The following is a 26,717-nucleotide window of genomic DNA, read 5'->3' on the forward strand; positions in this document are numbered from 1 at the left end:
CTTTTTAAGGGAATTATGTCTATGATGACTATGCCACTGCTGCAAGGCAGCATGCTTCTGCCAAGTGCTTTTGTGTAAGCGATGGAGCTGCTGGGGCTGGTGCACAGGACCTGCAAAAACACATGAGCACTGGCTGCAGCCCAGATGCCACCAGAGATGGACAGTCTGGTGCTGTGGGCAGGGAAAGGCTCCTCTGCATCATTTCCAGGGCTGGAACAGGGTTTTTCCTGCCCAGTAAAGCTCAGCACTGACTCACTGAAAACAGCAGCACTGACCTGACCACTGGATACCCTGAAGGACCAGGACTCAGCAGGTATAGCTGTGCTAAGTGGGAGCAGTGGAGTTACAGATCCCAAACTGCAGCCTGCAAAAACCAGCCCAACAAAGCGTTTTCTCTGACAAACGAGAACAGAACTGGCAGTCACCTTCTTCAGGGTGCACAGAAATGATCTGCCCCTCCTGAGTGCATTTGGTTTTGATAACTGGAAATTAAAATATTATTCATCACTCTTAAGTATCATTTCTTAGAGAAAACAAACTGTCTCGGAGAAACCCAGAGCGTTAACCACCACCTGATGACATCTTGCAAAGGACAAAGAATCAGTGTCACTGAGGAATAATGTGAACTGCTACCAGTAGCCCTAATCTTGCTTCACCTGTGCTGGTGCTCACTTCATGCACTGTGCAGGCTTTTCGGGCCACAGACTCTGCAGACAGTGAAGCCTGTGCCAGAAAATGGCTTTATACCTTAATATTTGGGGTAGTCACCTTTTTTAACTCAATACCTTCCAGGTGGAAAATGAAAAAGTAAGGTAAACCAATTTTTCCCATTTTTCCAGGAGTCTCAGATGTGCTAGGAAAATGCTGGACAAACCCACAGCATCTGTATTGCACAAATAGCCAGCAAACACGCAGAAAACATCTGATCATATGCAATACTCCTGTTGAGCTGCACAAGGTGCACCTCACTCAGATCCCACCCCACCAGTTCCACAGCTATAGATTCAGAACAAAACCCAGAGTTAAAAAGACTCTTATGACCCTCTGACTACATCACTTGGCTTCAGCAGTCTCCAAGGCTTTCGAGTTGCAAGTGTAGAGAATTATATTCAAATTCTAATATTTTTCCCCAGTTATATATCATTTTATACAGAAGACACTGTTCCTGTGCATCTTTACCAATTTGATCCATATTGATCCACATGCACTTCTTCTAGGATCTTTTAAGGCTGCAGAAATGACAATTTCTACACTAGTTACAAAATAATTACCCATAATAATTTAATAATGAGCTTTCCCTTTAAATTATTAACATGGGTAGCTGAGGAAATTGTCAATTTTAACAAGTTTAAATTCAAATGATAAATGCCAAATCCGTGTTAAATGAGACCAGCAAATTAGCAATTAAAATATTTATGCAAGAAGGCAAAAGATACTGTATTCAAGGAGCTGAAGAGCAGTCTCCCATCGGAGTGTTTGACAATGGCATGTGTTCGGATATCCCAGCTCCGAAACCGTGTGCAAAGGGAAGAGGAAAAAATATCTAATCCCATAATTGAAGCCGGACAGTGTTGACTGGTGCCCAGTGGGATTTCACCAGAATCCAAGCAATTCTCAGAATACCCTTGGGTTATATTGAGCAGAAATTCTGACCCCAATCAAATTATTTCTATTATATAAATCTTTATCTGTGGGAAGCTAGAAGAAAGAAATTGCTTCATGGCACCTAATTACTTTGTCACTGAGAACGGAGTTGACCACACTGTCTGCTTTTTAAGAAAGAGGAGGGAAAAGCATCTTTCAAGCTGAAAGTGAAATACCAGTGTCTGAGCAGATCCCTGAGCCCTGTAAGTGCAAATCCCACTTTTCCCAGTGAACTTTGCAGACACAAACCATTCACAGAGCGCCAGCATCATGGCAACATGCTGCACCACGGCTTCACTCCAGATTCAGTTGGCGAATTTAAATATGGAAATAATTATTCTTATTGTTTTCCCCCTGTTTCAGTGTTCTCCATGATTTCTACCTGCAGCCCTAGTCACAGCCCCTTCCAGCCCCGGCACTTCCCCACCACAGGGGCTACTGCACCCAGCCCCAGGCTCCCCCTTCCCAACCTGACCTCCCAATTCATCCCACTCCTCTGTGACATTGAAATGAGAAAAGCGAACCCTCTGGAAAGCAACCCCAGGCTCTTGGGAAGTTTGGAGTCCCATTGCACAGGGCTTAATTTCATCCAGATGCTTATGCAAGGGTCTGAACATCTTTCAGACATGTGTTTAAGGGTTGGACCCCCAGGAGTGAAACACAGGTTGAGTGCTGGTTTTCTGCCCAAGGAAAAGTTTAAGAGCAATATCAGAAGAGCATGAACCTGCCATAGCCAGTGCCACCCACTGCCTGCTAAAAGCACAGCACAAATATGGCAGCCACTCGTGTCTGAAAGCAGAGGGAACAACTCAGGACCCATCAGAGCACAGCCAACAAAACCCCATGAGGGCAAGACTTGTATTTTCTGTTGAGAACAAGCCTGGGGAGGAGATTGCACAACCCACCAGCAGCAGCGCATTAGCCCAGACCTAGCACCTGCCTCCACGTCAGGCAGTTTTCAGAGCTCAGCTTATATTCCTTGTCCGTATCAAGGGAAAAAGTGACCCTTCAGCTTTCTTTAATCCTCCTCTCCAGCTCCAGACCCCCAGAATAAAAAATGGAGACCTGGAAGCCACCAGAGCCATGTTAAATGCAGCTGTAACTCTGGTGAGCAATGGCTGCATGGGCCCAGGTTCCGTAAAAACCTCTCTGAGCACTTCAGTCCATCCCCACTGCCACATATTACAGCTGGATACAGAAACATGTAGTGACCTGAGCCCCCAGCTGCACCCATAGAGCTCAGGAAGGGCTGACACATTTGGTTGCATCTTCTGCAATACTTAAGACTAATATTTGAGCACATCAAAGTGTAATGAAGAATTCTAGTAACAGTCAACAGTTGGGTTTGAAGGTCTCCCACTGATTTCCTACCACCCATGCAAAGGATGATCATGACCAAACTTTTTTCCAGCAAAAAAAGCCTATCAGCTATACCCGAAACTCCACCACATACATGCCAAGATTTCCATCTTGAAAACAAGATGTGTCTGCACAGGTTACAATTTTTCACTTTAATTCACTTATCCAACACGCACTTTCTGATACAGATGGGCCTTTGAGAAATTAATTTCCATCTGAAAACAAACAAGGTCTGAAACAGTTTACAAAGGAACCCATCTTTCAAGGACGTTTCCTTTTAAATTGCACAATGTGGCTCTTAGCAAGGAAAATAAATAAAACTTAATCCCTCTGCATTCCAGCTGGCATTTTTTCCCCCAGCTAGAAGCGAACAATCAATTTAAAGAAAACTCAGTCTATGGTCAATTAAGGAACCGTATATCATTTCATTTATAAATACCAGGTACCTATTCGATTGATTATTTTGATCCAGTTAAGTCAGTTTTACCTTTTAAATTCCTAAGAATTAAGTCATTTACCCACATTGCAGTCCTGAGCTTTTCACATCTGTTGCTACAAAATTCTGCAGCTCGTCTGGTCTTTGGCTGTGGTATTAGCCAAGAGGGTTTCAGCTACCAGATTTATTTAAGGATGCGGATTATAAGCCTCCAGGAAATGGCAACCATTGGGAAAATTTGTGTTTAATTACTTGTAACACACAGAAATAATTTTTCTTTATTTTCCTTTCTTTAAAATCTTTTTTTCTTTTTTTTTTTTCTTTTTTGTTTTCCTTCTTATTATTTTCTCTTTTTTTTCTTAACTTGGGTTGGTTGCTTATGCATATAAACTGTTTTCCTTTTACAGCTTCTCTCTTTAACCAGGATAGTCAGCTTTAGGTTTATGTGTGTGCCAGATAGACTCTCGTCGCATTGTTTAATCCCCTGCCAGCACCCAACCTCTGCTTCTCCCCAGGTTTTCCCCCCCTCCTTCCCTACCACCCTTTTCCTCCTGACTCTATTCTGGTCATCTCTGTCATTGAAAAAGAGAAAAGTGAACCCTCTGGAAAGTGACCACAGCTCTGGGAAAGGTGTAGAGAGCTCACCACGTTTGCAGGCTACCTTCTTCTCTAAAAGACAGTGTCTGTTTACAAGAGCATAATCAATACCTCAGAGTCACAGAATACATTTGCCGAGTGGTTTATCAACTGAATCATAACTTCCTTCATGCAAACAGATGGAATTTCTCTGGGCAGCGTCTCCACGTCAGCACTTGGCATTCCCAGGCACAGCCAGCCGGTGCCGCAGCACTGAACTGCACTGATGAGAGGAGTCACGACACCTCTAGCCATGGACTCCAGCAGGATGCTGGTAAGTACAATAGCCCTGGTTAGAAGAAAAAGGCATTGTCAAAGAAAGAACTGGTATGTCTGGGGTGTGGGAGAGCGAACTGTGATCCTTGATATGATTGAACATGCATATCACAAAAATGGGGACCAGTTAATTTCTAAACTCAGTGTTGTAACACAAAGAAAAATTGAGTTGAAAATTGCATTTACTAACATCTTTATATGTGCAAGCAAAGCCAAAGGGATTAGTAGGGAAATGTGTTTGTCAACCTTTCCCACAAATGTTTTTGTGGAGTGACACTAGAGGCAAGACCTAGAATAAGCAATCCTTACAGGGCAGACCTCACTAATACACAGCAGCTCCAGACGCTGCAGAGACTGAAAAGTAGCACTGGAAAATCATTTAAAGGTCTCTTCGTACACATGTAACATGCAGGAGGGAAGAAGCCGGCACCAAACCACCGTCACCTCCACAGCCCTCAGAGCAGCATGAGCCAGCAGTGCCTCCTTCTTGAGGGAGTCCAACCCCGTGATCCAGCGCAGTGCTGTGACATCCTGATTGCTCCGAACCAAGCAGCTTCTGCCCCAGCAACAGCAGCTTCACTCTGTTTGGTTACTTTCATTGTGAATGCAGCTGGCTTCCCAACAGCATAGTTCAAACAGACAGTCCTCCTTCCCAACCATGGATTTTTCTTTTCTTTCAGACACTGATATAAATTTTCTTGTATTTTCTATCTTATTTGATAATTTTAATTCTGACCCAACTGAAATCAAACTCCTTCACCACCCACGCCGGTTAGGAAAAATGTTACAAGTCTGGTCTCAAACAGTCAGACAGTTTAAGCCCAAACTCTGGTTGGCTTTAGGAGAAGTATTGAGTTAACTTAGAAATTGAATTTAAAATTAACCAAGAAAGAAGGAGACTCGGCATGAAGAGGTTTTCCCACTCTGGAAAACCTTGTGCATTTCAAGAACTCTCTGTCCTGGCATAAAGTGAAGCGCTTCACTAGGAATGAGGAAGGAAATAGATTCTTCTACTACAAAATAGCCAAAAACCAAGGGAGCCACAAGCAAAGCAATTCAAACTAAGGCTTTCAAATCAAATTTCCTAGCCGCAGACTTGTTTGCTTGTCTCATGGAGACATCTCGCCTTGTGCAAATACATTTCCCTGAGCCCAGAGCAGTGGACTTGGTAAATCAGCAGCCCTGGGATACTCCATAGGACTGACCAGACACACACCATCATCCCATGCAATCAGTGTTCCCATTTCCAACAAAAAAACCACCCAGCCATAAAATTCTCAACTGTTCCCATTATATCACCTAGCTGGAAGCATCTTTTTGAGTCCAGATGTTCGTCAATCAAATCACCATCAGAAGGAGTCCACATGAAAATGATTTCAAGCCTCAGCCTACAGTTGTACCCTGATCATAAAACACTCAAAAAGCATTTTTTCCCCATTTACTCATGCACAGCTGCAGAGTAAAAGAAAATCAACTCAAAGCAAGCAGTGTCCAAGAGGGAGTTCTGCACCAGACAAAGCTCAGAGGTCAGGAACATTCACCCAGATGCTCTAGAGAGCATCAAGACAGAAGGTTCATTTCATTTCATTCCTTACCTCCCTGCTCCCTCAGAGCAGCCTCCCCCTTTTCCTCTCTTTCCCCTTCCAGTTACACAGTTGATCTTCTGCAAGATCTAACTTGGCACGAGTTTTGGCAAGTCTCACTTCATCCCTGAACTTCCTGACCCACAAGATACAGCCTGCTTGGCTTATCAGTATTTATTTCCCACCCACTCCCATTCCTTGCAGGCTTCTTTTTAAGTTCCTCCCAGACCTCACAGTCCCTCACTTTTCAGAAAATGGTGTTTTGTCAGCATTCCAAGTGGGGAAAAAAACAAAACCAAAATGAAGCAAAAGTGAACACACTTGCACATCCCTCCCCCCTTCACTTGGTAGTCCAGCAGATTTCACTACCCAGTGAGCTCTGCCTCATGAACTCCACACAACGTCCACACTCCACCTCGGCTGGCTTTTACAAACAACTCTTTGTAACGGTGTTGGCACCTAATGAAGGGAACTTCCATCTCTCAACTGAAGTCCTGTTCCTATGAACTCCCCAAGCCAGCAGCCTCCCCTCCTTTCTCTTCTCTCCCTTTTGGAAATAGCCTTCTTAAAGTACAGAGGTGCAGTTTTCATCTCATCCTGCCCCTTTTGCCAGGATGCTCAACTCTGCTAACTGCCTGAGCCTCCACACCTTTGAACACCTTCTCCAGCATGGAATTAGTTGCTTTTGGTTCACTCCAGCGGTAATCTCGCAGCATCATTTCTCCTAAAATACAGCACATACCTGCCACTCCTGCCAGGCTCCTTTCCAGCGCCACATCCATGGTGTCCGACCCACAGTCCTGGCTGACGCTGTGGTTGTTGAATCTGCTGTGGGCCTGTTGGTTCTTAACAAGGAGTCTCCAGGTGCACTTACCTCTTACCAGTGGTGGTGTGAATCCAGAGTCCTTTCCTCTAGTTTTTGCATTACCAGTTAGCTATGAACAATTTAGGGTAGAAATGAAAAGGTTTGTTGCCAAGAAGTCAGGCTGAGGAACCTCAGCAGAAGCAGCGAATGCAAACATTTTTTTGTTACTTTTCCAACACCAGTTCCTGTATTTATGAAAGCGATGACATGACAAAGTGTGGGACAGCAAGGAACTGGAGTCAATGACCCCCGTGACTCCTTTCTGCCCCACTGCCTGCATTAAAGTCCTGTAGGTGAGGAGAGTTGTTCTCCTCCCTTCCCTGCACTCACCCCAAGGTAACTGTAGAGCAGTTACGACCCTTCAACCTTCATTTCACAAGACAGGCCAAGCCTGGCTCTTCTCCTCTCTTCCTGATCATTTGGGCACCACTTGCTCCCCACCATGTAAGGGAGATATCTTAAACAAAGGAAAACCTTCCCATTGTTAATGTGAAGAACTTCTGGGGTCATTTTCCTGTACCCAGGGACAGCAAGCAGTTTCACAGGGCGTCCTTCAAAAACATAATCTGTGAATTGAGGGGAAAGTCTTTGTTTCACAATACTAAAGAGCACCCTGCAACAGTGCTACCCCCAAAACCCCCACTTTCCGCCTCCACAGGCTTTTAAGTGTGGCTGGAATGGAAACAGTCTAAATTATGCAGATTAAAAGCTTGGACACATACACATCTTTTTGAGAGAGATTCAATTCCACAGAACTGCAGGTACTGAAGAGCAGGACCCAGACCACTGATTAACAGCAGTGAAAGAGTTCAAGAAAAAAGCCTCACAGTTTTCCCCCCTCCAAACACACGCAGGTGTTTATAAAAGCTTTGCAAGGATCAGTGAAGCAGATGGAAAAATCTACATTTCTGATTAATACGCAAGGAAACAAAACCGAGATACAGAACCAAAGGATGGTGTAACTGATACTCCCCTCCTATCAGGTGAGAAGGAAATAGGTTTGGGTTTTGCTTGAGGTTCAGCAGCAGGCACAGCCTCTGGGAGCAAACGTGCCCCAGTGTTCTGCTATTGTGGCCAAGATCTGGTGACAAGGCCTGGGGGAGGCCAGGAGGTATCACCAGGACACACAGCACTGAAATGGAAACGGGGGAAGAGCATGTGCATCAGAAGTTTCACTGAGCTCCAAGGGGAATAGAGAGCTACTGCTGCAGAAGAGCCTCTCAACACATCCTTAATTCATGCCATTTCAGTGCAAGAATCACATAACCAGGTGTAAAAATCTTCAAATGTAATTTATTAAGACATTCAGCTATGTCTGTCAGTCTACATCCAAATTTACTACTAAAAATAAAATAGTATCACATTTCACATTAGGAATACCGACTTTGAAAAACACTTGAGTCAAGCCTATCGTATAAATAAGTGACTAATTTCTCTTCATATCAAAATTCACATAAAAAAATTGCCTGCTCCCTACTCCCACCTATTCCCCTACCCCAGTCCCTAGTTCTACTTGAAGCCATGATGAATGTAAAAATTTAAGTATGGACATGTCCTCGTCAAAGAAAAAAAGGTGCAAACCTATTAACAGCTTTAAAAGTGGCATTTGCGGAGTCTGATCATACACAATAATGTACTCATTCCCAAAGTGCAAATATCGCCAGAGTTTAATACTGTTTTAATTCAGCTGCAAGAATTAAACATTACACAGCACAGTACTGCAAGGCCTCTATCTGTGCCCTAAAACTCATCCCACTTGCCTCCTGCACATGGTAGCAGAGGCCAAAGTGTTCATTAGAGCTTTAGTTTACTTCATGCAGCCCAGACTGTGCCCATTATTAGCAAAAGTTTCATATACATCAAAATATTGAAGACTCCGTCATAAAAGTCAAGAGTCACTATAGGTTACATGAATTCAAATGCAACTGCCCCACCAAGAACACCCAAAGCATAGACAGGACGTATTAAAGAGTGCTTCCATCTTCTAGTACAATCACTGCTGTTGTAGCTTTGATTTTTGCTTACGTGCCATAAAAAACAGTCAGCGACCAGAGACTGGCAATTTGCTGCATTGAACACCTCTCAGGTACCCCGGGACATGGCTGAATGTGATACCCTCTTCCTGTCTGTCTGCAGCCTCTCACAGACCTCTCATTCCTCTTATCCCTCACCTGCGTCTTGAATACACTCTTTCACTGCAATTTGCTTCCAGACATCCTTCCTATGCGCGCAGTTCAGAGAGCTTCTGGAGTCATTTCTACTACATCTCACTGGAGTTACCACTACCAAGCAGCCCATAAAAATCAGCATGGGAGATTACATTTTGACCAGCATTAATAGCTAAACTTCTTTCACAGCTGTGGAAGGATAGGTTTTCTTCTGAGTCAAACTTGGATCTCTGAAATGTGTTTGTTCCTGTGTCATCCTTCGTCTCCTTAAAGCTGGACACAAACCCTTGGATCTGGAGCGGGGCACCCCTCTGGGGCTGCTGTTAGTTCTGCAGCACAAGCTGCTCCCTGGCTGGCCTCGCATGGGCCTGTGTCACTGTCCATGTTTTGAGACCCCTCCAGGCCATCCTGTCCACCAGCAGCTTGGCCATTGCTCTTGCTAAGGCTGTCCTTTGCATCTGGCCCATTGTCAGGTTCAGCACCAGGTGGCTCAGCTGCATCTCCAGGTCTGGTATTCTGCTCTGCAGTAGAATTTGGCTGTTGAACTGGCTCCGGTCCCAGCACCGGAAGCTGTGAAGGGCTCTTAAGTTGGCAGTGGCATAGAGGGCAAGTTTCTTGCACATACAGCCATTTCTTAAGACAACCCGCATGGAAAAAATGGCTACATGGTGTGATCACTGCAGTTTTCATATCCTGAAAGACATAAAAAAAGAAGGAAGATCACATTATTTGTAAACCCATTCCTTTCCTCTCACCTCATATATCTGATGGGTCCATTAGCTACAGAAGAGTGAAGCAGTCCACAGGTAAGTAAAAGAATGTTCCTTCCATCATATCAACAAGCCTCCACATTCAAACACAAACACAGGCCAGGTCTGGCTGTTCATATCACAGGGATTAGAAACGAGGCAAAAAGCTTTATTTATAAGATGTTATTAAATAAAAGATCTTGTAGGGTGAGAGTCGCAGGATTAGTTGGTTTAAGAAGCAATTGTGCACGTCAAAACCAGCACACTTGCAGATACGACATGTAACAGCAGCAAGCCAGAAATTAAGTAACTCCTGAACTCTGTCAGCGGAGACCCACACATTACTAGTCTGGTGTTTCAAACACCATCATTCAATCTGGCACCAGTAGTTTTACTCTTCAAAGAGTCTGGAGTATCAAGTTTGGAGTCAATCCAACTGCTCTTCAACTGCACACTCATCTTTGGGTGGTTCTTTCACTGTCATACGTAACTACAATTTCTATCCAAGAGAAAGAGACCTTGGAGCTAGAGGCATGATAAAGATACTACTTTCAGCATTGATTTCTAAGGTACTTACATCTGCTGGCTTACATTAGAAAGACTTTTGATAATTAGGTTTCTGTTATAAAACTGACATTGCACATGAAGCGGAAGAAGTGATGTCTGTAAAGACTGAGCTGCTTCTATGGAATAACAACAAATCAGTTACGGAGTACACATTGTGTTTCACAAACAAAATCTTCCACTAATGAAGAATGGAGACATCTGCTGTTACTTTTGAGACCATATCAACCCAAACACAAGAGGTTTCAAAGAAGCTCAAGCAAGCAGTTTGTTGTGTAACTTGAGGAAAAAAGAGGAATGAAACTTTAAACATTTCCAAACTATCTCTTTATTCATAAAAGCTCTCTCTGTGACCACGCTCCAAATTAATTTACACAAAGCAGAAAACTGGGTAATTCAAGTGATTTTCTGAGCACAATATTACTCATTAACCATAATTCAAGTAACTTATTTTACTAGTTGCAGACTGAACTTGACAGTCTAGAGGTATTTAAATTCAAGTCAATCTTCTGACACTTTCATTCCTACCTGGTAGCAGATAGCACAGATATCATTGTGTTGCTCCAACTGCTCTTTTGTGGCAACAGGCAGTGATTTTATCTTATTCACAGCATCTCTACGAAGAAGGAAACTCTTCCATCCCAGCTGGGCCCGCAACCACACGTTGTAATAGGAGTGAATGAAGATGATCACAGAACCCATCACAGTCCATTCACCAAAGATTGTCTCCGAGACACCGTATGCCACCACACAGAGAGCAACGAGGAATTCCAGCAGCCGGTACGTGCCATTCACATAATAAATCACATCATCCATATTTTCTACAGGTTCTTTTCTGAATTCCTCCACCATAAACAAAACATAAATGAAGAGTGTTCCAAGCACCTGTAACACAGCGAAAGACCATGAGCTCAACATTCAATTCTGAACCAAGGCTTAAGTCATCCAGCATTGCCCAAGGAGCCCTGTAAACACAATGCTCCCAAACCAGATAGAAAGCAGGTGAGCCCCCAAGTAGTAAAACTGTTGCTGAGCTTCAAGACAAATTAAAGTCACTCTTTCTTGCAAAGCATGTAAGCTTGTTCCCAAGTACTTCCGCTTCTGTACTTTCCTCAGTCAAGAGCATAGCTGAGCTGATTCAACAGAAGTGCTGAGCATCCTGAGCAGTGATTTTAGTGTTATAACAAATACTCATATTAGAAAACATTTGCTGTATTTATACCACTCTGTTTTGAACATCAAATCACTTTCAAAGAGCCATAGCTAAGTAACAATACATAAATGAGTACTCTGGGGAAAAAAAACCCCCACAAAACAAAAAAAAACCAAAAAACTTTTTACTATGATAGTTATAGAATCATAGAATCTACTAGGTTGGAAAAGACCTTTAAGATTATCAAATCCAACCAAAAAGCCTTCTGGCTTTACAATTTGAAATAACTTCCATTCACTTATGTTCTCAGCCCACTCCTAGGAGCCCCTTAGCCTCAGATACAGGCTAAAGAAAGAGATTTTATATCCTACCTTGTACTTCTGCCCTTCTATCATCCCTGGTCTTTCCTCATCATGTATATCCCTCCTCTAGAGTAACAGAATCACAAGTTAATCAGGGCTTCACAGTTACTACAGGGCTAACTTTCTTACCTGAAGAGAGGTTAGAATACTGCTGGAGATAATGATCAACAGCCAGAAATCCATGTGGAAAAACTGACAAATCATGTAGGCCATGTACGCAGGGAACACGAGTAAGAACAAACAGAGGCTGACTGCTCGGAAGTGCTTCCACAGACTCCTGCAAACAACACAATAGGGTTTTATTTTTTAAGTCAGATTTGAGTGTCAGGATAAGAATGGGCTGCCTGCTGGATGTAGGCACGCTAGATGTTTGCTCGAGGCTTTAACTTGTTGAAAGGAGTTTGTATTTTACTCAGGCGCAGTCTCATTGCCAGCATGCATGCCTACACCACATACAGTATGAAAAGTTCTCTCTCATATGGCCTTTCCTGTTTTCAATACAAAGACAAAATTATGGGCAAAAAATTCACCCACAGTAATTGTCATAATGGGTCAGGTCAGTGGTTGGACAAATGAAGTATCCAAGATACTGAATGTTCCAGATGAAAGACCAGTAAAATAAAGAAAATTACTAAATATGCATGTATCTGTTTGTACACTTTTCCATATAAACACAGTTTACCCATACTATATACTTATTACAACTCTTCTGTGTCTTTTTGCTAATATGCATAGGGCAAAGATATTTTCTTTCATCACCAGATTTAACCCTGCTGTCTTTAGAAGCGTATTCCCCAATTCAGACATCACAAAAGAAATGCAGCAGGACTTGAACATTCATCTCTGCCAGTCCTTACTCTGCTCCTATCATTTACTTCTTCCTCATTTCCTCCCCAACCTAAATACACCGTCAATCTTTTTACACCCACCCATTGGGAAGGCTTTCAGGATATCTCCAGTAATTTACTATATTACCTCTGCATGTTCCTCAGGTATTTTAACCTCATTTAGGCCTGGAAAAGAGGTACAGGGGTAGTGAAAGAACAGCAGCAGAAGCTGGCTAAGAAACTGTCCGAAGAAACATCAGAACACTATGAGGCATGCAATTCTGTGTCTGTAGGTGAGGGAGAAAGGCAAAGCTGAAGTGGAATTTATCCTGATTTTAGTTGATTTAGAACCGCCTGGGAGATTTGGCAGAAGAGAGTTAAAACTCACTGTCACCACAGACTGCTTGTTTAAGCTGGGCAGATGCTCATATCCCGGCTCTGCTCCCTTTCTCTGTGTTACTATATTTGAAGTTAACATGGCTGCAGGCAGAACATACTGGCTACAAGTAGCCTCTAAGCTAAACAAACTCTCTACACACAAATAAACCTTCTCTTTCATTTCTTCACTTACAGGTTACAGAAAAAGACACAAGCAATTAACAAAGATACAGATTAATACAAGAACACCAGATACCAGTACAGCTTTTCAAATCAGAAATTGAACTTAAACAACAATCCCACATCATCAGAACATCTGGTGTACTAATGCAAGCCTTCCACCTCTTATTTTCTACCAGTAAACCCTATCATTTTGGGATCGCAGTCTCACAGAAAAAATAAAAAGGTTTACAATATTTAACAGGAGGTCACTCTTAGCAACTTCCCACCCTCAAGAGCTGGCTGAGATCACTGCATTAGAGGGAAACCTACCCAACTGCAGAGGAGGTTAAGCAAAACCATTCTGCAAAGCCACACAATGGTGGGTGGGAAAAGCACAGGCAAGGGAGTCCTGGATTTGCTTAACTGAGACCACAGCACACTGACACTCTTGGTAGGGAGAATAACCACTGAACAGTGCCATACTCAGGGTGGGCAGCCAGCAGCTGCATAACAGCATGGCCTTGAACAGGATAGATGCATGCAGTCCTGGGCAGGAGCAGGTGACCAAAGTCACCCCTGTTTGCCAGCATACAGCACAGGGAAAAGTATTATACCGTGTGCCCTTGAGAAAGCAGGATAGGAAGGGAAAAGCTAGAGAATTTAGACTGGAAAGGAAATCTGCATACAAAGGACAGGGTAACTTTACAAGCTACTAAAAAGCCAAATCAGGCCATCAATGACTAGTTTATCACCTCCTAAAACAGCATTGAGTAACTTTCATTTTAGGAAACCAGTCTCTTACTTGTCCCTTGAGGCTCCCAATGCCAAGACAATAGGATCAGCAATTTCCAGCATGGACTGAAGTATGGATGCCACCACAATGAAAAGAATAATACTGAGCAGGAACGCCCGATGCACAACTTGGAGCTCAATCAAACCTGTCTGCACAGCCAGGATGAGAAGTGTGACTCCTTCAGTCATTCCCCTGCAGATTAAGAGAGTCAAAAGAACAATCAATTACATCTTTCTGTGTGTCAATGATGGTTCAAAAATACATCTAGAAACACCAGGAAACAAGCTTTCTGCCACAACCCTTCAAATGTCTGGTTTTAGCTTTTACTGATGTCCCTGCTAAGGCTTTAATCAGAGAAGAGTGTTTTCAGAAACACTGAAGTGTTGGAGGTTAGGAACCAGCAGATTTCAGCCTGCTCCTGCCTAGCAGCATGTGGGCTACATGCAGCCCAGCAGAAACCACCTAATGAGAGAGTCCTCCCCCGGTATAAAGCCTTGTAAGGACCCAGGTTGTGCCTTAAGAGGAGGAACCCACCTGCCTCAGTATTACCTAAATGAGCCCTAAGCAATCCTGCTATTTCTAGACCTGGGTACCAGTCAGCCTCATTCCTAGATCACCATGAAGACCCTCTCCGCTGGTTACATTTCTCCATCACCACCCTCCTGTCTGTCCTTTGGCCCTGGGCAAACATCCTTGGCTCAACAACCCACTCTGTGCCCAGTTCAGGCAACCAGCAATTTAGCCATTTTTCTGTTTATCCTCTGTGTACCTATACGCTTGTCCTCTTCTTCTTAGCTTGGAACCTCAGACTGAATTTAATACCTCTGAGGACCACAATTCAGCACCAGTATTTGGCACAGTTAAAGAACAGATCACCCAGAACTGCATTCTTACTCAAAAGATGCTTTTATGTAGACTACTCCTGGGCACCCCCAATTTATAACATTTTCACTCCACATCATGGGATCCAAAATGTCAAATACTCTTGCATATGGTCTGAACTTTCTACAGAGTTAAGGGCTGGAATAACTGAGAAAGGTAGTGTCATACCTAGGATCCCAATTTCCTATTGGACAAGTTGGGACAAGTGTTAAGAAAAGGCAGTTTCCATATTTTGGTTATTTCCCATAGTAATTTACAGACAATCCATACAATGCTGTGTTTTAAGCCTCACAGATTAGTAATGTTTCACACATGGCTACAGGATGAGGAAATGGAAAGATGAAGTGTTTATATTATCCAAGCATGTGAAAATTTTCCAGTGACTCATGAAAATGAAAGCACTAAGACAATCCAAATGTGCTTTTATAAATCCCAACTAAGAGCTCTGCATTTATTACAGAAATTAACCATCTCCCAAGAAGTCTGTGACAAGCTGTATTTTCACCTCGAATCCTTCCAATGCAAAAAGGCTGGCATACAAAATGCCTGTCAAGGATACCCAAGAGTTCATAAGTTAAAAAACTGCAAAGCAACCTATATGTTTCTGTATAAATCCCTTCTTTTTAGACCTTAGGCACAACAAGGCACTTACCTGTTCATAGCAGGATCATTCATGAATGCTCGGTAACCCTGCAAGTAAAACTTGCAGAGAGTCAGAACTCCCAAAGCAACAAAAGAGACTGTGAAGACCAAGCCCAGCAGAGAATACGGAGTGCTACAGCATTCAGCAATACTGGGAGGAGAGAGGGAAAGAAAAACAAAAGGTCCATCAATTAAAAGCAACGTGCTGATCTCTCCCTTTGTCCTGTTAACTGTGCAAGCTGCTTTGAAGCAAAATTGGTTTAATGAAAATATTAAAAACTCTAAACCATCATGAAATGCTTCTAGAAAAAGAAAAAGATGAGATGTATTCTGTTACTCCTTCCCAAGATGCAACTTCATCTCAGCTAATGCTGCTGTCAGGGCTGTGCTATGGTGTTTCTCCGGTCCCTCTCCAGCGCTGTGCCACACGGTGGCACTGTCCTGCTTGCGCAGGGTTTTCATAACCTAAAGTCAATCTGACACCCACAACGCACCCAGGTTACCTGCTGAATTTCTGCCAGCTACGAGAAGCACAGAGTTAAAGCAGATGAATTCACTAAGGTGCTTTCCACTCAGATCCACAATAATGCAAACAAACATCAAACTGATAAATGCTATTGGGAGACTGAGGGCTTTGCAGTAGCGTTCACACCGGGTTCAGGTAGGCAACGCCTGTTTTTCATACCGCCGAGCCAGCAGCAGCAAAGTAAGACAGTGAAGAGTATTCTGCAGAGGCTTCTTCCTCTCCTTTGCGACAGCAGTGAAGTCATACAGATTGAGACCCCAGAATACATCTGCTGATGCTGAGAATAGCTGCATTACTTCAGCTCCCTCACCTTCTGTTGATTCTGGCACCTTTTAGAGCAGCCTAAGCCTCAGAGTGTACTTTGGCTTCTGAAACACAATGCTGCCAGAAGAAGGGAAGATGCAGTGCACCACCACATGCCCCAGCACTACGTAAAGCATCAGCTTACACAGAACCAGAAATCCCTGTCAACCAGGGATTACACATCTGGAAATCCTCACATATATTATCCAAGGTAATATACATTGACACCCCCTTTTGCAAACAAATAAATAAAATCTTTGCTTGTTCGCCAGGACAATAGTCTTGTGAGAGAAAACATGGTGGTCAAAACCATGTCAGGCTAATTAAGCAACTGAAGAGTGAACCAGTCCAGTGCTCTGACAAGACAAAAGGACTTTGAGGAAACACATGCCTCAAAAACAAACAAAGCTTGTCCAAGAGACATTTAGTTTGTCTCTCTTAATGACGTCTTTAACTGGAAAACTCCTTTGAAAGCCATTCACAACAGAAAATGTTGATGTGTTTACATATACTATTTGCAGGGCTTCTGGTAAGCCTTCAAGTTCTGCCTGGTTACCAAGCTAGGCTGCACTGAAAAGGTTTTCAAATATTCCTGCTGGTCAATGGTAGTGAGAAATGCAGTATTTAAAGCAGGTATTTCTGCAGGATACCTGAGGAACTCTGTAAGTTTTCCTTCAAGATAAATTTTCAGAAATCAAGACTCTGGCTCTTCTGTCTGATGCCCAATCCTTTTTTGCCAAGAGTAATTTTAACACCCGTGAACTTACTTTCAGATGATCTACTAAGCAAGAGTCCCAGAGAAAATTAAGAGCTCAAAGAGAAGCCTGGGGAGCTCCGAGTGTTCTATTTATGTGTCAAGAACATGTTTATAAACTGTCCCAAAGAGCTGAACTCTTCAAGGCGCCTCAAAAATCAAATGTAACAGCAGTTACATACCCATGGAAAGGATCTTGACAGGAGCAAGGACAATGAAAGGTGCAGAACAGTTTTTAAACAGTAAACATGCAAGCAAGAGCTGTCCAGTCTGAGAAGAACAAACTTATGCTACTCCCAATTTTAAAGAACAGAACTGTTTGGTATGTTGTTCTCCCACTGCCATACATGAATCAAGGGGCACTGAATGAAACTATATGGGTTCAAACAATCAAAATAGATTTTTTTTTTTATCATACAGACCAAGTTGAGCTGTGAAACTCCTTGCTTGGGATCTTTCAATGATGCAGGTGTACATGGGTTCAAGCACAGCAAGCACAAACTGATGGAAGAGAAGTCCTTTTGAGGGTTACTGGATGCGTATTAACCATATCCAGCTAATGTAGCTTGACGGCTGAAGCTGGATGCAGGATTGAAAGAGTACTAGGAAACGTCCTGTTTGTCATACTACGGGCGGATGTTTTTCCAGGTATCCATTTACAGCCACTGCTGGAAACTAGATCCTGGGCTAGACAGTATTTGGTCTGAGCCAGCAGAGCCACTCTGATATTCCTATGAGGACTGGACACAGCTATTCTGCACACCCCAACTGCTCTCACCTGAATTCCAGCTATAATATTTTAAGAGAAGGGCGCAGATGCAGAATTCATTCACTCACTCTCATGGAAGAACACATCTTTTCTTCCACTTTGTTGAACAGCCAGCACTACATTATTATAACCGTCCTCAAAAGGTATTTCAGCTCCCTCCTAGGAGGTAAGAGGCTATTAGTGGTATTGGGTTTTTGTTTTTAAGATGAATAAGCATTTCTGATTTCTCTACTGCAACAGGGCTGAGCACATTTGGATAGTTTTTCTGTATTTTTCCACTTGCAGGGAGAACTTCACAGATCAACTGGTATTCAATCACTCGCAGATCAAGTCAACGCAAGCCTGCAAAGCAAGTACCCTGTTTTGCCATGAACAGAAGTTAACAATTTGGTGTAGGAATAAACTCAACTTACTTATAAGGAAAAGAATCACTTCCCCCACCTCTGCTAACAGCAGTGCTCAGTTGAAACAAAGCTAAAATTGCAGCAGAGACGAGCAGGAGGAAAAGCTTGAGACCAATGGTTTAGTGAACAACCAGGTAACATAGTCAGCACTTTTACATAATGCAGTGTGACATAATGCAGTTTACTGCATGTAATACTACATGCAATAAAATCCCTGACATTTCTCCTTAATGATAGTGAATTTTGACAGCTTACACTATTGCACCATAGACAGATAGACACACAGACAGGCAAGAAAAAGATAAGCAATTGTAAAGTCTGACTGGAAAATTGCAGTGACAAGCAAGTTACTCAATGTGCTGTCCACAGCAGAATTAATGGCGTATGATCTCTAAAGAGTGTCCTGTGTTGCTTTTGTGTTTAGACAACTATTACCTCTTTTCTTCCCATCCCCGTATTACCCTATCTAATTTGTGTAACCGATCCTTTGCAGCACACCCCGTTTCTCTCTGCCCCACACTCCCACTCCCTTTTGTATGCTGTCATTTCTAGTTAAAGAACAGCCAGCAAAGGCACGGAGGTTCCAGCCAGAATCTCCCAAATGCTGCTTTTCTCTCAGAAACAGCATGAACACAGGCCTCTCCTTTATCTCACCACCAGTTTTTACAAAGCTTTTAGGAATCTGGTATCTAAGATCTTTACACCTCTGCCAAATTAACCACTGGGCTCAAAAGTACTTTGGGAGTGGAGTACTTTGGCTGCTTGGACGAACTCAAGAATGTGTCCCACACCAGAATGATGAAACAAGACATACAAGTCTCAGAAAGCACCACAATCATGAGTATCAGTTGGACTGAAATTCAGCTGAAATATCTCAGCCTTAAAACCAATCTGTATACTGAAAACAACTTCTGGACCAAAGCTCTAATTGTAGCTATTTCCTCATCAAAGGAGTATTTTGCTTTCTCTGGGAACTGTCCCACAGTTCTGCTAATGCTGTCTGTTCTGAATGGGATCCATGCCTCTGAAGGACAAGCTTAACAGGGCTTACATATATGGTTGCTGCAATAAGGACAAATATTTGCTTGGCATCTAAATGCAATAAAGCCAACCTATATACCCAGTGCCTAAAAAAGCACACTCATTTCAGAAGATAGTAATGACAGAAAACCTTTTGCAGACTAGTTAATTACCTTGTCAGGAAGAGGAAGAGGAGCCTCTCTCTTGAGGCAGGCTGATCCCGTGTACTGAAATAGGAATAGATCTGAAGAGCAAACAAGACAAGCCAAAACACCATGAAAAGAACTGGGACGACCAGCTGGTTCCACAGAGACATCCCCAAAGCCAGGAGACCATACACCTCCACCACCTGGGCAAGACAGAAAAATGCAGTTTGTTACTGGTTCACAGCACCCGTGATTTGATAACAAAAGGACAATCAACAATACAGCCACAAGGAAGCTAAGGATAATTCACATGGCATTAGCCATCCCAAAGAAAAGGAGATACATCAAATTACAGTCTGACAAAGGGAGAACCCAGGTTTAGCGGCAACATAGTACCACTATCTTGAAGTAAAGAGAAGTACCTGACTGTGCAGCAAACTATCAGACCAGCTGAATGCACCTTCCTACCAAGAAGTGGCTGGGAGCTGTTGACTGCAGCCCACTCACAGCCAGAGGGGTGAGGACACAGGCCTCCAGTTAACACACAACCCTCTTGGACCTTTTTGCCCAGCTTAAGCCATAGCAATGTTGTTTTCTCTGTAGCTACTGCCAAGTCACTGCACTCATAGGTACTGAAATAGGAGCCACATCACTTCAGCACAGTAAATCTGCTTTACTGACCTGTTTTTAAGGAAAAACTAAATGCCTCAGACATTTTAAGTATCTCAAAAAGAACATGTACCAGACGTCTGACTGCTCCTAATCTACCAAGTGTTTTGAAATTAATACTTAAGAGTTATTTCAGAAGATTCTGCAATACAAAAGAAGTTATTTGAGCTTCAAAGACTAAATTACCATGCAGTCATTTCCAAGAAGCTGGAACTTCATATAGCTGGACTTCATACAAAAGCTCAAGAGGAAATCACTCGTAACTACTATTTCCTCATCACCTGCTTCCCACAGTGACATACAATCCATAATGGCTAGCAAATTTCAGCTAAAAAAAAAAAAAGCTAAAAAAGCTGCCTACTTAGTCTTTCCTGACAAGCATAAGGGATATTATGTTCATGGGACCTGCTGCAGTATGTACTGTGGCCGATGGACAAGCATATGCTGCTGGCAGGGATATGGTGCCAAGCTCTTGCGTTTAGCTTTGCACACAGACATGTGGAAGAAGTGTACCAGCCCTCAGGAGATCCCCCTCGGTTCTCCCTTGGCCTGGGACCAATGCAAGCTATCCTGTGCAGCTCCTGGCAGAGTGCTTCACCACATCAGAAAAGGGTCATGCTACGCTCATAATGTAGATTCATAACCATGAGGTATTTCTGGCATCTTCTGCTGCAAGTAGGCAGCCAAGGCTCTGGACTTGCTTTAAAATTATACCATTAGGCATAGTCTGAAACACACACACACAGACACAAAGCAGCCTGGCCCCACCTTTTATGGCTCAGGAAACACTCCTGGTGTTTAACATCCTAATATTGACCAGTTTTGCCACACATGAATGTATTTGCAATTAAACATTTCATAAAATGTTGAAGTGTTTTAAACACAAGCGTCTAATAAAAAAAATAAAATAGATACATTACTCTCCAACCTACATCCAATCTGAATTTCATGTCAGGAAGCCAAATGCTGCATTGTTCATGCACATGGAAACTGGAAGTACTGGTTTCAACCTGTTGCAAGTTTTCAAGCTGTACAAAGACATGCAACTGGTTTACCCCAAATGCTACCATATTAAGTGAACAGTAAGCACGATTTTCCTATTCGCAGGGGAACACAAAGATACTGAAGCTTTGCCAGTTAACTCCCAAATTAGTTTTTAATCAGCAAATCTACAAGCCAGTTATGGGTGAGATCAGACCATGCTAGGTGCTGTACAAACACAGAAAGATAATCCTGCTCCAAAGGCCAATTATATATAAAATAAATAACCAGACAGCAATGATCAACATGACAGGCTGAGACCTTGGCACACTAGACACCTACTGCTGCCAAGTTTTTGTTTGTGTATGACAGATATGACAGCAAAGCGGAGCTTTACAAGAGCTTAACAAGTTAATTTTCAGACTGCTTTGGGACTGAGGAGCAGAAGTCAGAAAACAGTGGCTTGGTTTGAAAAGAATCCAGCAAGTGGTTCAAGCAAGCATCAAACTTTTTATGTCAAAATACAAAGAAGTATGCACATACACACACACATTTTATTTTTACCGAGAAACATGGTGTGATGTTTCTGTACCACTAACAAAGTGTCTTTTCAACTAAATATATATTAGATGTCAAAGCGTTAACAAAATGGATACGTGTCAGATCAGTCTCCTCTGTTTCTGCTAACTCTTTTGTTAGAGGTCTCAGCAATGCTGCTGTTCTAAAGAAAAATACTACAGACTTTTCAAATCACTGTCTGCAAGTTACAGATCACTGACTGCAAGTCAGTGATTATTAGAGTCAAAATGAGCTTTAGTGTTACTCCCACTTTACCACTACTATAATTATAAACGCTTTTCATACAGAAGGCATCTTTTGAAATGAACAGCTACTACAATTAATGCATGGGGATTACTTTGCTCACTTAATGAGGCTTTAAATAAATTCCATTCTGCTACAACCTTGTCTTTTAGCCTGGATTTGGGCAGGACGAAGCAAAGTCCAAGCAAAGTGAACATGCTCAGCTGGCCAGCAGCATAATTCAAACTAATGTCTTAACTGCTCACCCATACAAATTATAAGCTACCATAAATTAAAGAAAGAAGATGCTATGGACAGGAACATATTTGGTTTGCTAAGAAAGGGGAACACACATACACAGTTGCATACAGAAGATAGCCAAAGTATTTTTCTCCTTCTTTCCTGCAAAAAAGGCTCAGGCCAAGGAAAATGCAATCGTTACATTTGCTGTCTTACCTGGACAAGCTCTCTGTACGCAGATTTTGCCAAGTTATAGGGCACCAGAAGATTTGATGCCAGAAAGTAGAGAACTTCCAAACCAGTGAAAATCATGGCAAATTTGTTGATGACGACGATGGTTTCCAAAGGGACCAGGCAAAGTCGTGCCAGCAGAGGGAGCATGTGTGCAGAGAAAAGCCAGATCTGTTTTGTTTTCATGACGCAGGAGCAGAGCGTACATACCACCAGCTGACCTGAAAACACGACACAGTATTTTATAATCAAGATGATTATCCTCTTCAGGAAAAAAAAAAAAAAAAAAAAATCATCTTTTAATACATTATCTTTCCATAACACAGTTATCAACATCCAGCATATTATGACTGTTCTAACTAGGACATATCTGTTATGAAACCAGGCTCCTCCGCATCCTTTGCTGGCTAACACCATTTTCAAACTACATGAAGTGCAAGCTTTCACTTTAAAGATTAATGAGATGTAAACGCCAAATACATGCAGAATCATACGTGGATTAATATGAAGTCCCAGGAATACATCATGCAGAGGATAACCCAGAAAGTCATCCCTCTTTAATACCCCCAGCTCAACTTCAATACTGGTGTGAACTGCATACACCGCAGGAGCTTTTCTGAAGCACAGCTATACTCCTCTTTCATTCCAATCTACGCAAAAAAAGCAATCAGAGATCCCACATGACTTTTAGAGCAACAATATTTCTACTGTCAAGAGGAATTACTGGCCAAGAAGAGCAACAGGAGAACAGCCGGGTCAGCAGCTGAGACTTCAATAATTTCACAGTGCCTGAGGCAGTTGCACAGACTGAAGCTTGCAAGTGACAGGTAATTAATGATTAAATTCTAGTTAAGAGTTGGCAGGGCCACGAGCACATCTCCCACACACCCAGAGATCTGGAGGCTGGTATTTCCAGAGCAGACCACTCCAGTGTAACTGCTCTGATTAGAGTCACTGGAAGTTGCACCCTTTCTCTCAGAGGGAACAGAATGGGGAGAAACACACTGCCCAGAAAAGAACAATTCTCACTCACCACCTTGCAGTAAGGAAGAAGTTTATCGGATATTATTTAAAAGCAGAACCTTGTTCACCATCTGTGTTAGCTAACATCTGAAAGCCACAATACGTGGTGCTAAACCCAAGTGCTTATCCTGTTTTGGAGCTACCTCCAACAATGTTTGCATCTCACAAATTTTCCCAAAACCGGGAATTAGCCTTAGCAAAACATAGAGTAACAAAATCAAGGCCGTTACCATCTCTAGGTGAGTGCTAACTCCACATGTTCACATAAGCTTACCAACCTTGTAAGCCCTTCTGGATACGCTGCGGAGGGAAACTGCGGGAGGAGAAATAGCAGTAGCAGGGCTTTGCTTTCATTCTGCTCAGCTTCCCCACCTAGCAAAGGACTTCTGCTTTCAAAATAACTGCAACTGAGCTGAAAGCAATCTCTAATCTCTCCTACTTAAGCACACAAAGTTCTTCCTCCTTCACACATTCAACTCTTCACATATTCAACTCTTTCAAGTTGAAGGCCTACCACCAATTTGCTAGATACACTTCTGAATTAGCAGATTTCGCTTCAGAACAAGCACCCTTGCTCTCAGCAAGACACTATCGGCATGCTGGGGCTTGTAAGCCTCAGAGAAAGTTACTCTACTCATCTTTTCAGGAGTTCAGCACACCAGCTCTGAAGCATTCTCCCTCTGCTTTGTTGTTCTCTGCCCACACACACGTTGCTACAACCCTATTTAAAATACCACCAGCACTATGCTGTGCTGCAATATTCAGGAGCCTGGCACAGTCAGCCTGCGAGGATTTCTGCGACTCATGGTAACTAAGGCAACCCAGCTTCACACACAAAGGGATACAAATCCCAGCATCCAGTATGTTCTTTAGTAAGCGTGTCATCATCTGAAATAAAATATTGCAACAACATCACATTAAACAACTTAGTACTCTTTGGGATGGCTCTGGAGCTCTCCAATCACAAAACAGGACCTCTGAGTTCAGTCTCATCTCATGCAACAGCAAAACCTGCTTTCCTCCAGCAGTGATGTGCTGAGTATGCTGGTCATCCCTGCTCAACTCTCTGACCCTCTCACCCTTTTAATTTAAACACTGATCAAATGTTACTTGTCATGGGAAGGAGAGCTGTACGCCATCAAAAGAAATACATGGAGCACTTTCTCTGGAGGTCCCAATGTTTTTCTTGAAGTCTGCACCTTGCAATTTTCAGCCCCTCCAAGAAGGGCCTGAAAATGCCTCCAATGGAGCTTTTAATGACTGGTACTTCCCATTTTAAGCTGAGTAGCAGTACCTTAGTTCAAGACAATCTCTCTCTGCAGTAAATCATAGCTTATCTCCAAGTGGGGCTGTACACTGTCAGTCATCACACGTAACATCACCGCATCGGTCAGAAGAAATTAGCTTGTACCTCATATTGAATCATAAAATGATTCTAACACTTTACCTATCTGCTAAGATTAGCAAATCCAGCTGCATGTTTGCACTCCATAAACACCATGGACTGAAAACTGCCAGACACAGCTAATGAGCCCAACAGCCAGACTCTTCCTGCAGACTGGACACCAAGACACCAGGCTCTTCTGCTAGGGAATGAGGCAATAAAGGAAGAAATCTATTGCCTTAAGTTCCTGCACATTCTTTTCCCTTCCCAAAACATCCACAAATACATTAAACATTGCTGACAGGTAGCCAAAGCCCCTCAGCTCGTAAGCTAATGGAAAATCTGCAACGAGAAAGCCTATATGGTTCAGCCACTGTTCCAGCCACTTTGAGTAGGGAACTGTATTTCATTCCCAATTTTAAAAAGCTGATGTTAACAAATTCCCTGGCTACATCGTTAAAGGCTATTAAAAACTCGTGATATATTATTATATATAAAGTTAATATCTAATCCCATATTGTGCACTAAGAAAAAGCAAGTCTTCATGGTAGCGTCCAAAACCATGCAGCTTTACAACGTTCACAGCCGACATGCTCACAAAGTGGCACGCTCATCCAAGAGACAGTCTTCAAAGACATTTATTTCTTCCATCCAGCACTTTGGAACATTAGTAACTCTAGTCAACAGTCATCAGACTGAATTAGATGCAGGGAAGAAATGACTATGAGAGTCCATTCAAAAAGCACTAATGAATAAAAGCATTAACAAAGATTAAATCTGTGAAGCAGTTGGCATACTGTATATCATCCCCTTAATTCTGAATAGGACTTTGAGGAACAAGAGCTGGACCAGTAGCACCATTATCTCCCCAGGTACCTGCCTCGGTGCCTTTGTCAACAGTGCTGCAGCACAACATTTAAGAAAAAGATGAAGCAAAGCACCTGTATTTTCATTTTGCTGTGAAGATGACAGTTTAGTGCATTATGATACAGGGACACTTTAGTCTGACACCCAGTACAACCCGAAACTGTATGGGATACAAGGAGTATTATCTTTTTCTCACTTATTTTTAATCCATATTAAAACCTGGATGAAGCATAATGGGCTTGACTCTTAGTTTAGTTTCTGTCTGTGAATGACACAACACTTCCTGACCTCTTCCTGCCTAGGCCTGCCTAGTGCTTTGTGAAGCTCCCTGAGGGACTCTGCTTTACCATGGGACCCTGCATTGCACCCGAGAGAAATTCAAAGAGCTAATTATAAACATTTTGTCATACAAACACGCTAAGGGCTTTAGCTGTACTTTGGTGTCATTTGACAAGACAGCAAAATGTATTTAGAAATTCAGGATAGAAAAAAAATATATCTGAAGTTTCCCTTTCATTGAAAAATACCAATGTTATTTCTATTAAAAATATTAAAAGCAAAAGACAAATGCTACATTTGAAAGTAAGGATGCAGGCAATCACGAGATGTATATATTCTGGTAGACATAACACACTGTAAAGAAGTAAACCCATTTTTATCTGCCAGGAGCAGCTGCAAGTAAACACAAAGCAGCTGAGTTTTGTCAACCCATACATGGCTGACTAAATCTGTCAATAATTTGATGAAAACCATAGATCTTCCTTAATTCCTTTCACTAAGATCTTTCTTCCAAGCTTGTCTCAGGCTTAATTTTAAAATATACATGGAGTATGTGTATATTCCGATATCCTCTCAGTAGAACATATGGTGTGGTGTAGCAACCTTAACACTGAATTTATTCTCTTCCAGTCAAAGTTCAAAGGGTAAAGGAACAGTCTAGAAAATCCAATGCTTTGGGATTTATTTAGGATTTTTAGGTAGAGAAGTCAGCTCTGCTATTAATCAAACACAATTTAAATGTAGTCTTGACTTGTTACTCCTTACTGTAGTTGCATGCACACACCCACAAATATGCATCACCAGGTTTTCTGTAAGAGAATGATAGTGCTCATCTATAAGG

The 26,717-nt window shown here is 42.4% G+C and overlaps 1 protein-coding gene across 5 annotated transcripts in view; it reads right to left on the bottom strand.

Moving 5' to 3' along the window:
- Positions 1-8,072: 8,072 nt before the first annotated feature.
- Positions 8,073-26,717, bottom strand: part of RNF145 (ring finger protein 145) — a 53,535-nt gene continuing 34,890 nt past the window's right edge. For 4 of the 5 annotated variants that reach the window (XM_030503672.1, XM_030503670.1, XM_030503673.1 and 1 more), the window contains 7 exons: positions 22,309-22,544; positions 19,429-19,604; positions 15,490-15,630; positions 13,965-14,147; positions 11,925-12,072; positions 10,809-11,165; positions 8,156-9,660 (listed from right to left, as the gene is read on the bottom strand). In XM_030503672.1, the coding sequence (XP_030359532.1) occupies positions 9,235-9,660; positions 10,809-11,165; positions 11,925-12,072; positions 13,965-14,147; positions 15,490-15,630; positions 19,429-19,604; positions 22,309-22,544 (1,667 nt within the window). In that variant the 3' untranslated portion in view covers positions 8,156-9,234. Of the gene's footprint in view, positions 9,661-10,808; positions 11,166-11,924; positions 12,073-13,964; positions 14,148-15,489; positions 15,631-19,428; positions 19,605-22,308; positions 22,545-26,717 lie in introns of all 5 variants that reach the window. The other variant, XM_030503669.1, reaches the window with a different exon arrangement.

The sequence above is a fragment of the Strigops habroptila genome, chromosome 12 (assembly GCF_004027225.2).
Source record: "Strigops habroptila isolate Jane chromosome 12, bStrHab1.2.pri, whole genome shotgun sequence".
Taxonomy (NCBI): Eukaryota; Metazoa; Chordata; class Aves; order Psittaciformes; family Psittacidae; genus Strigops; species Strigops habroptila.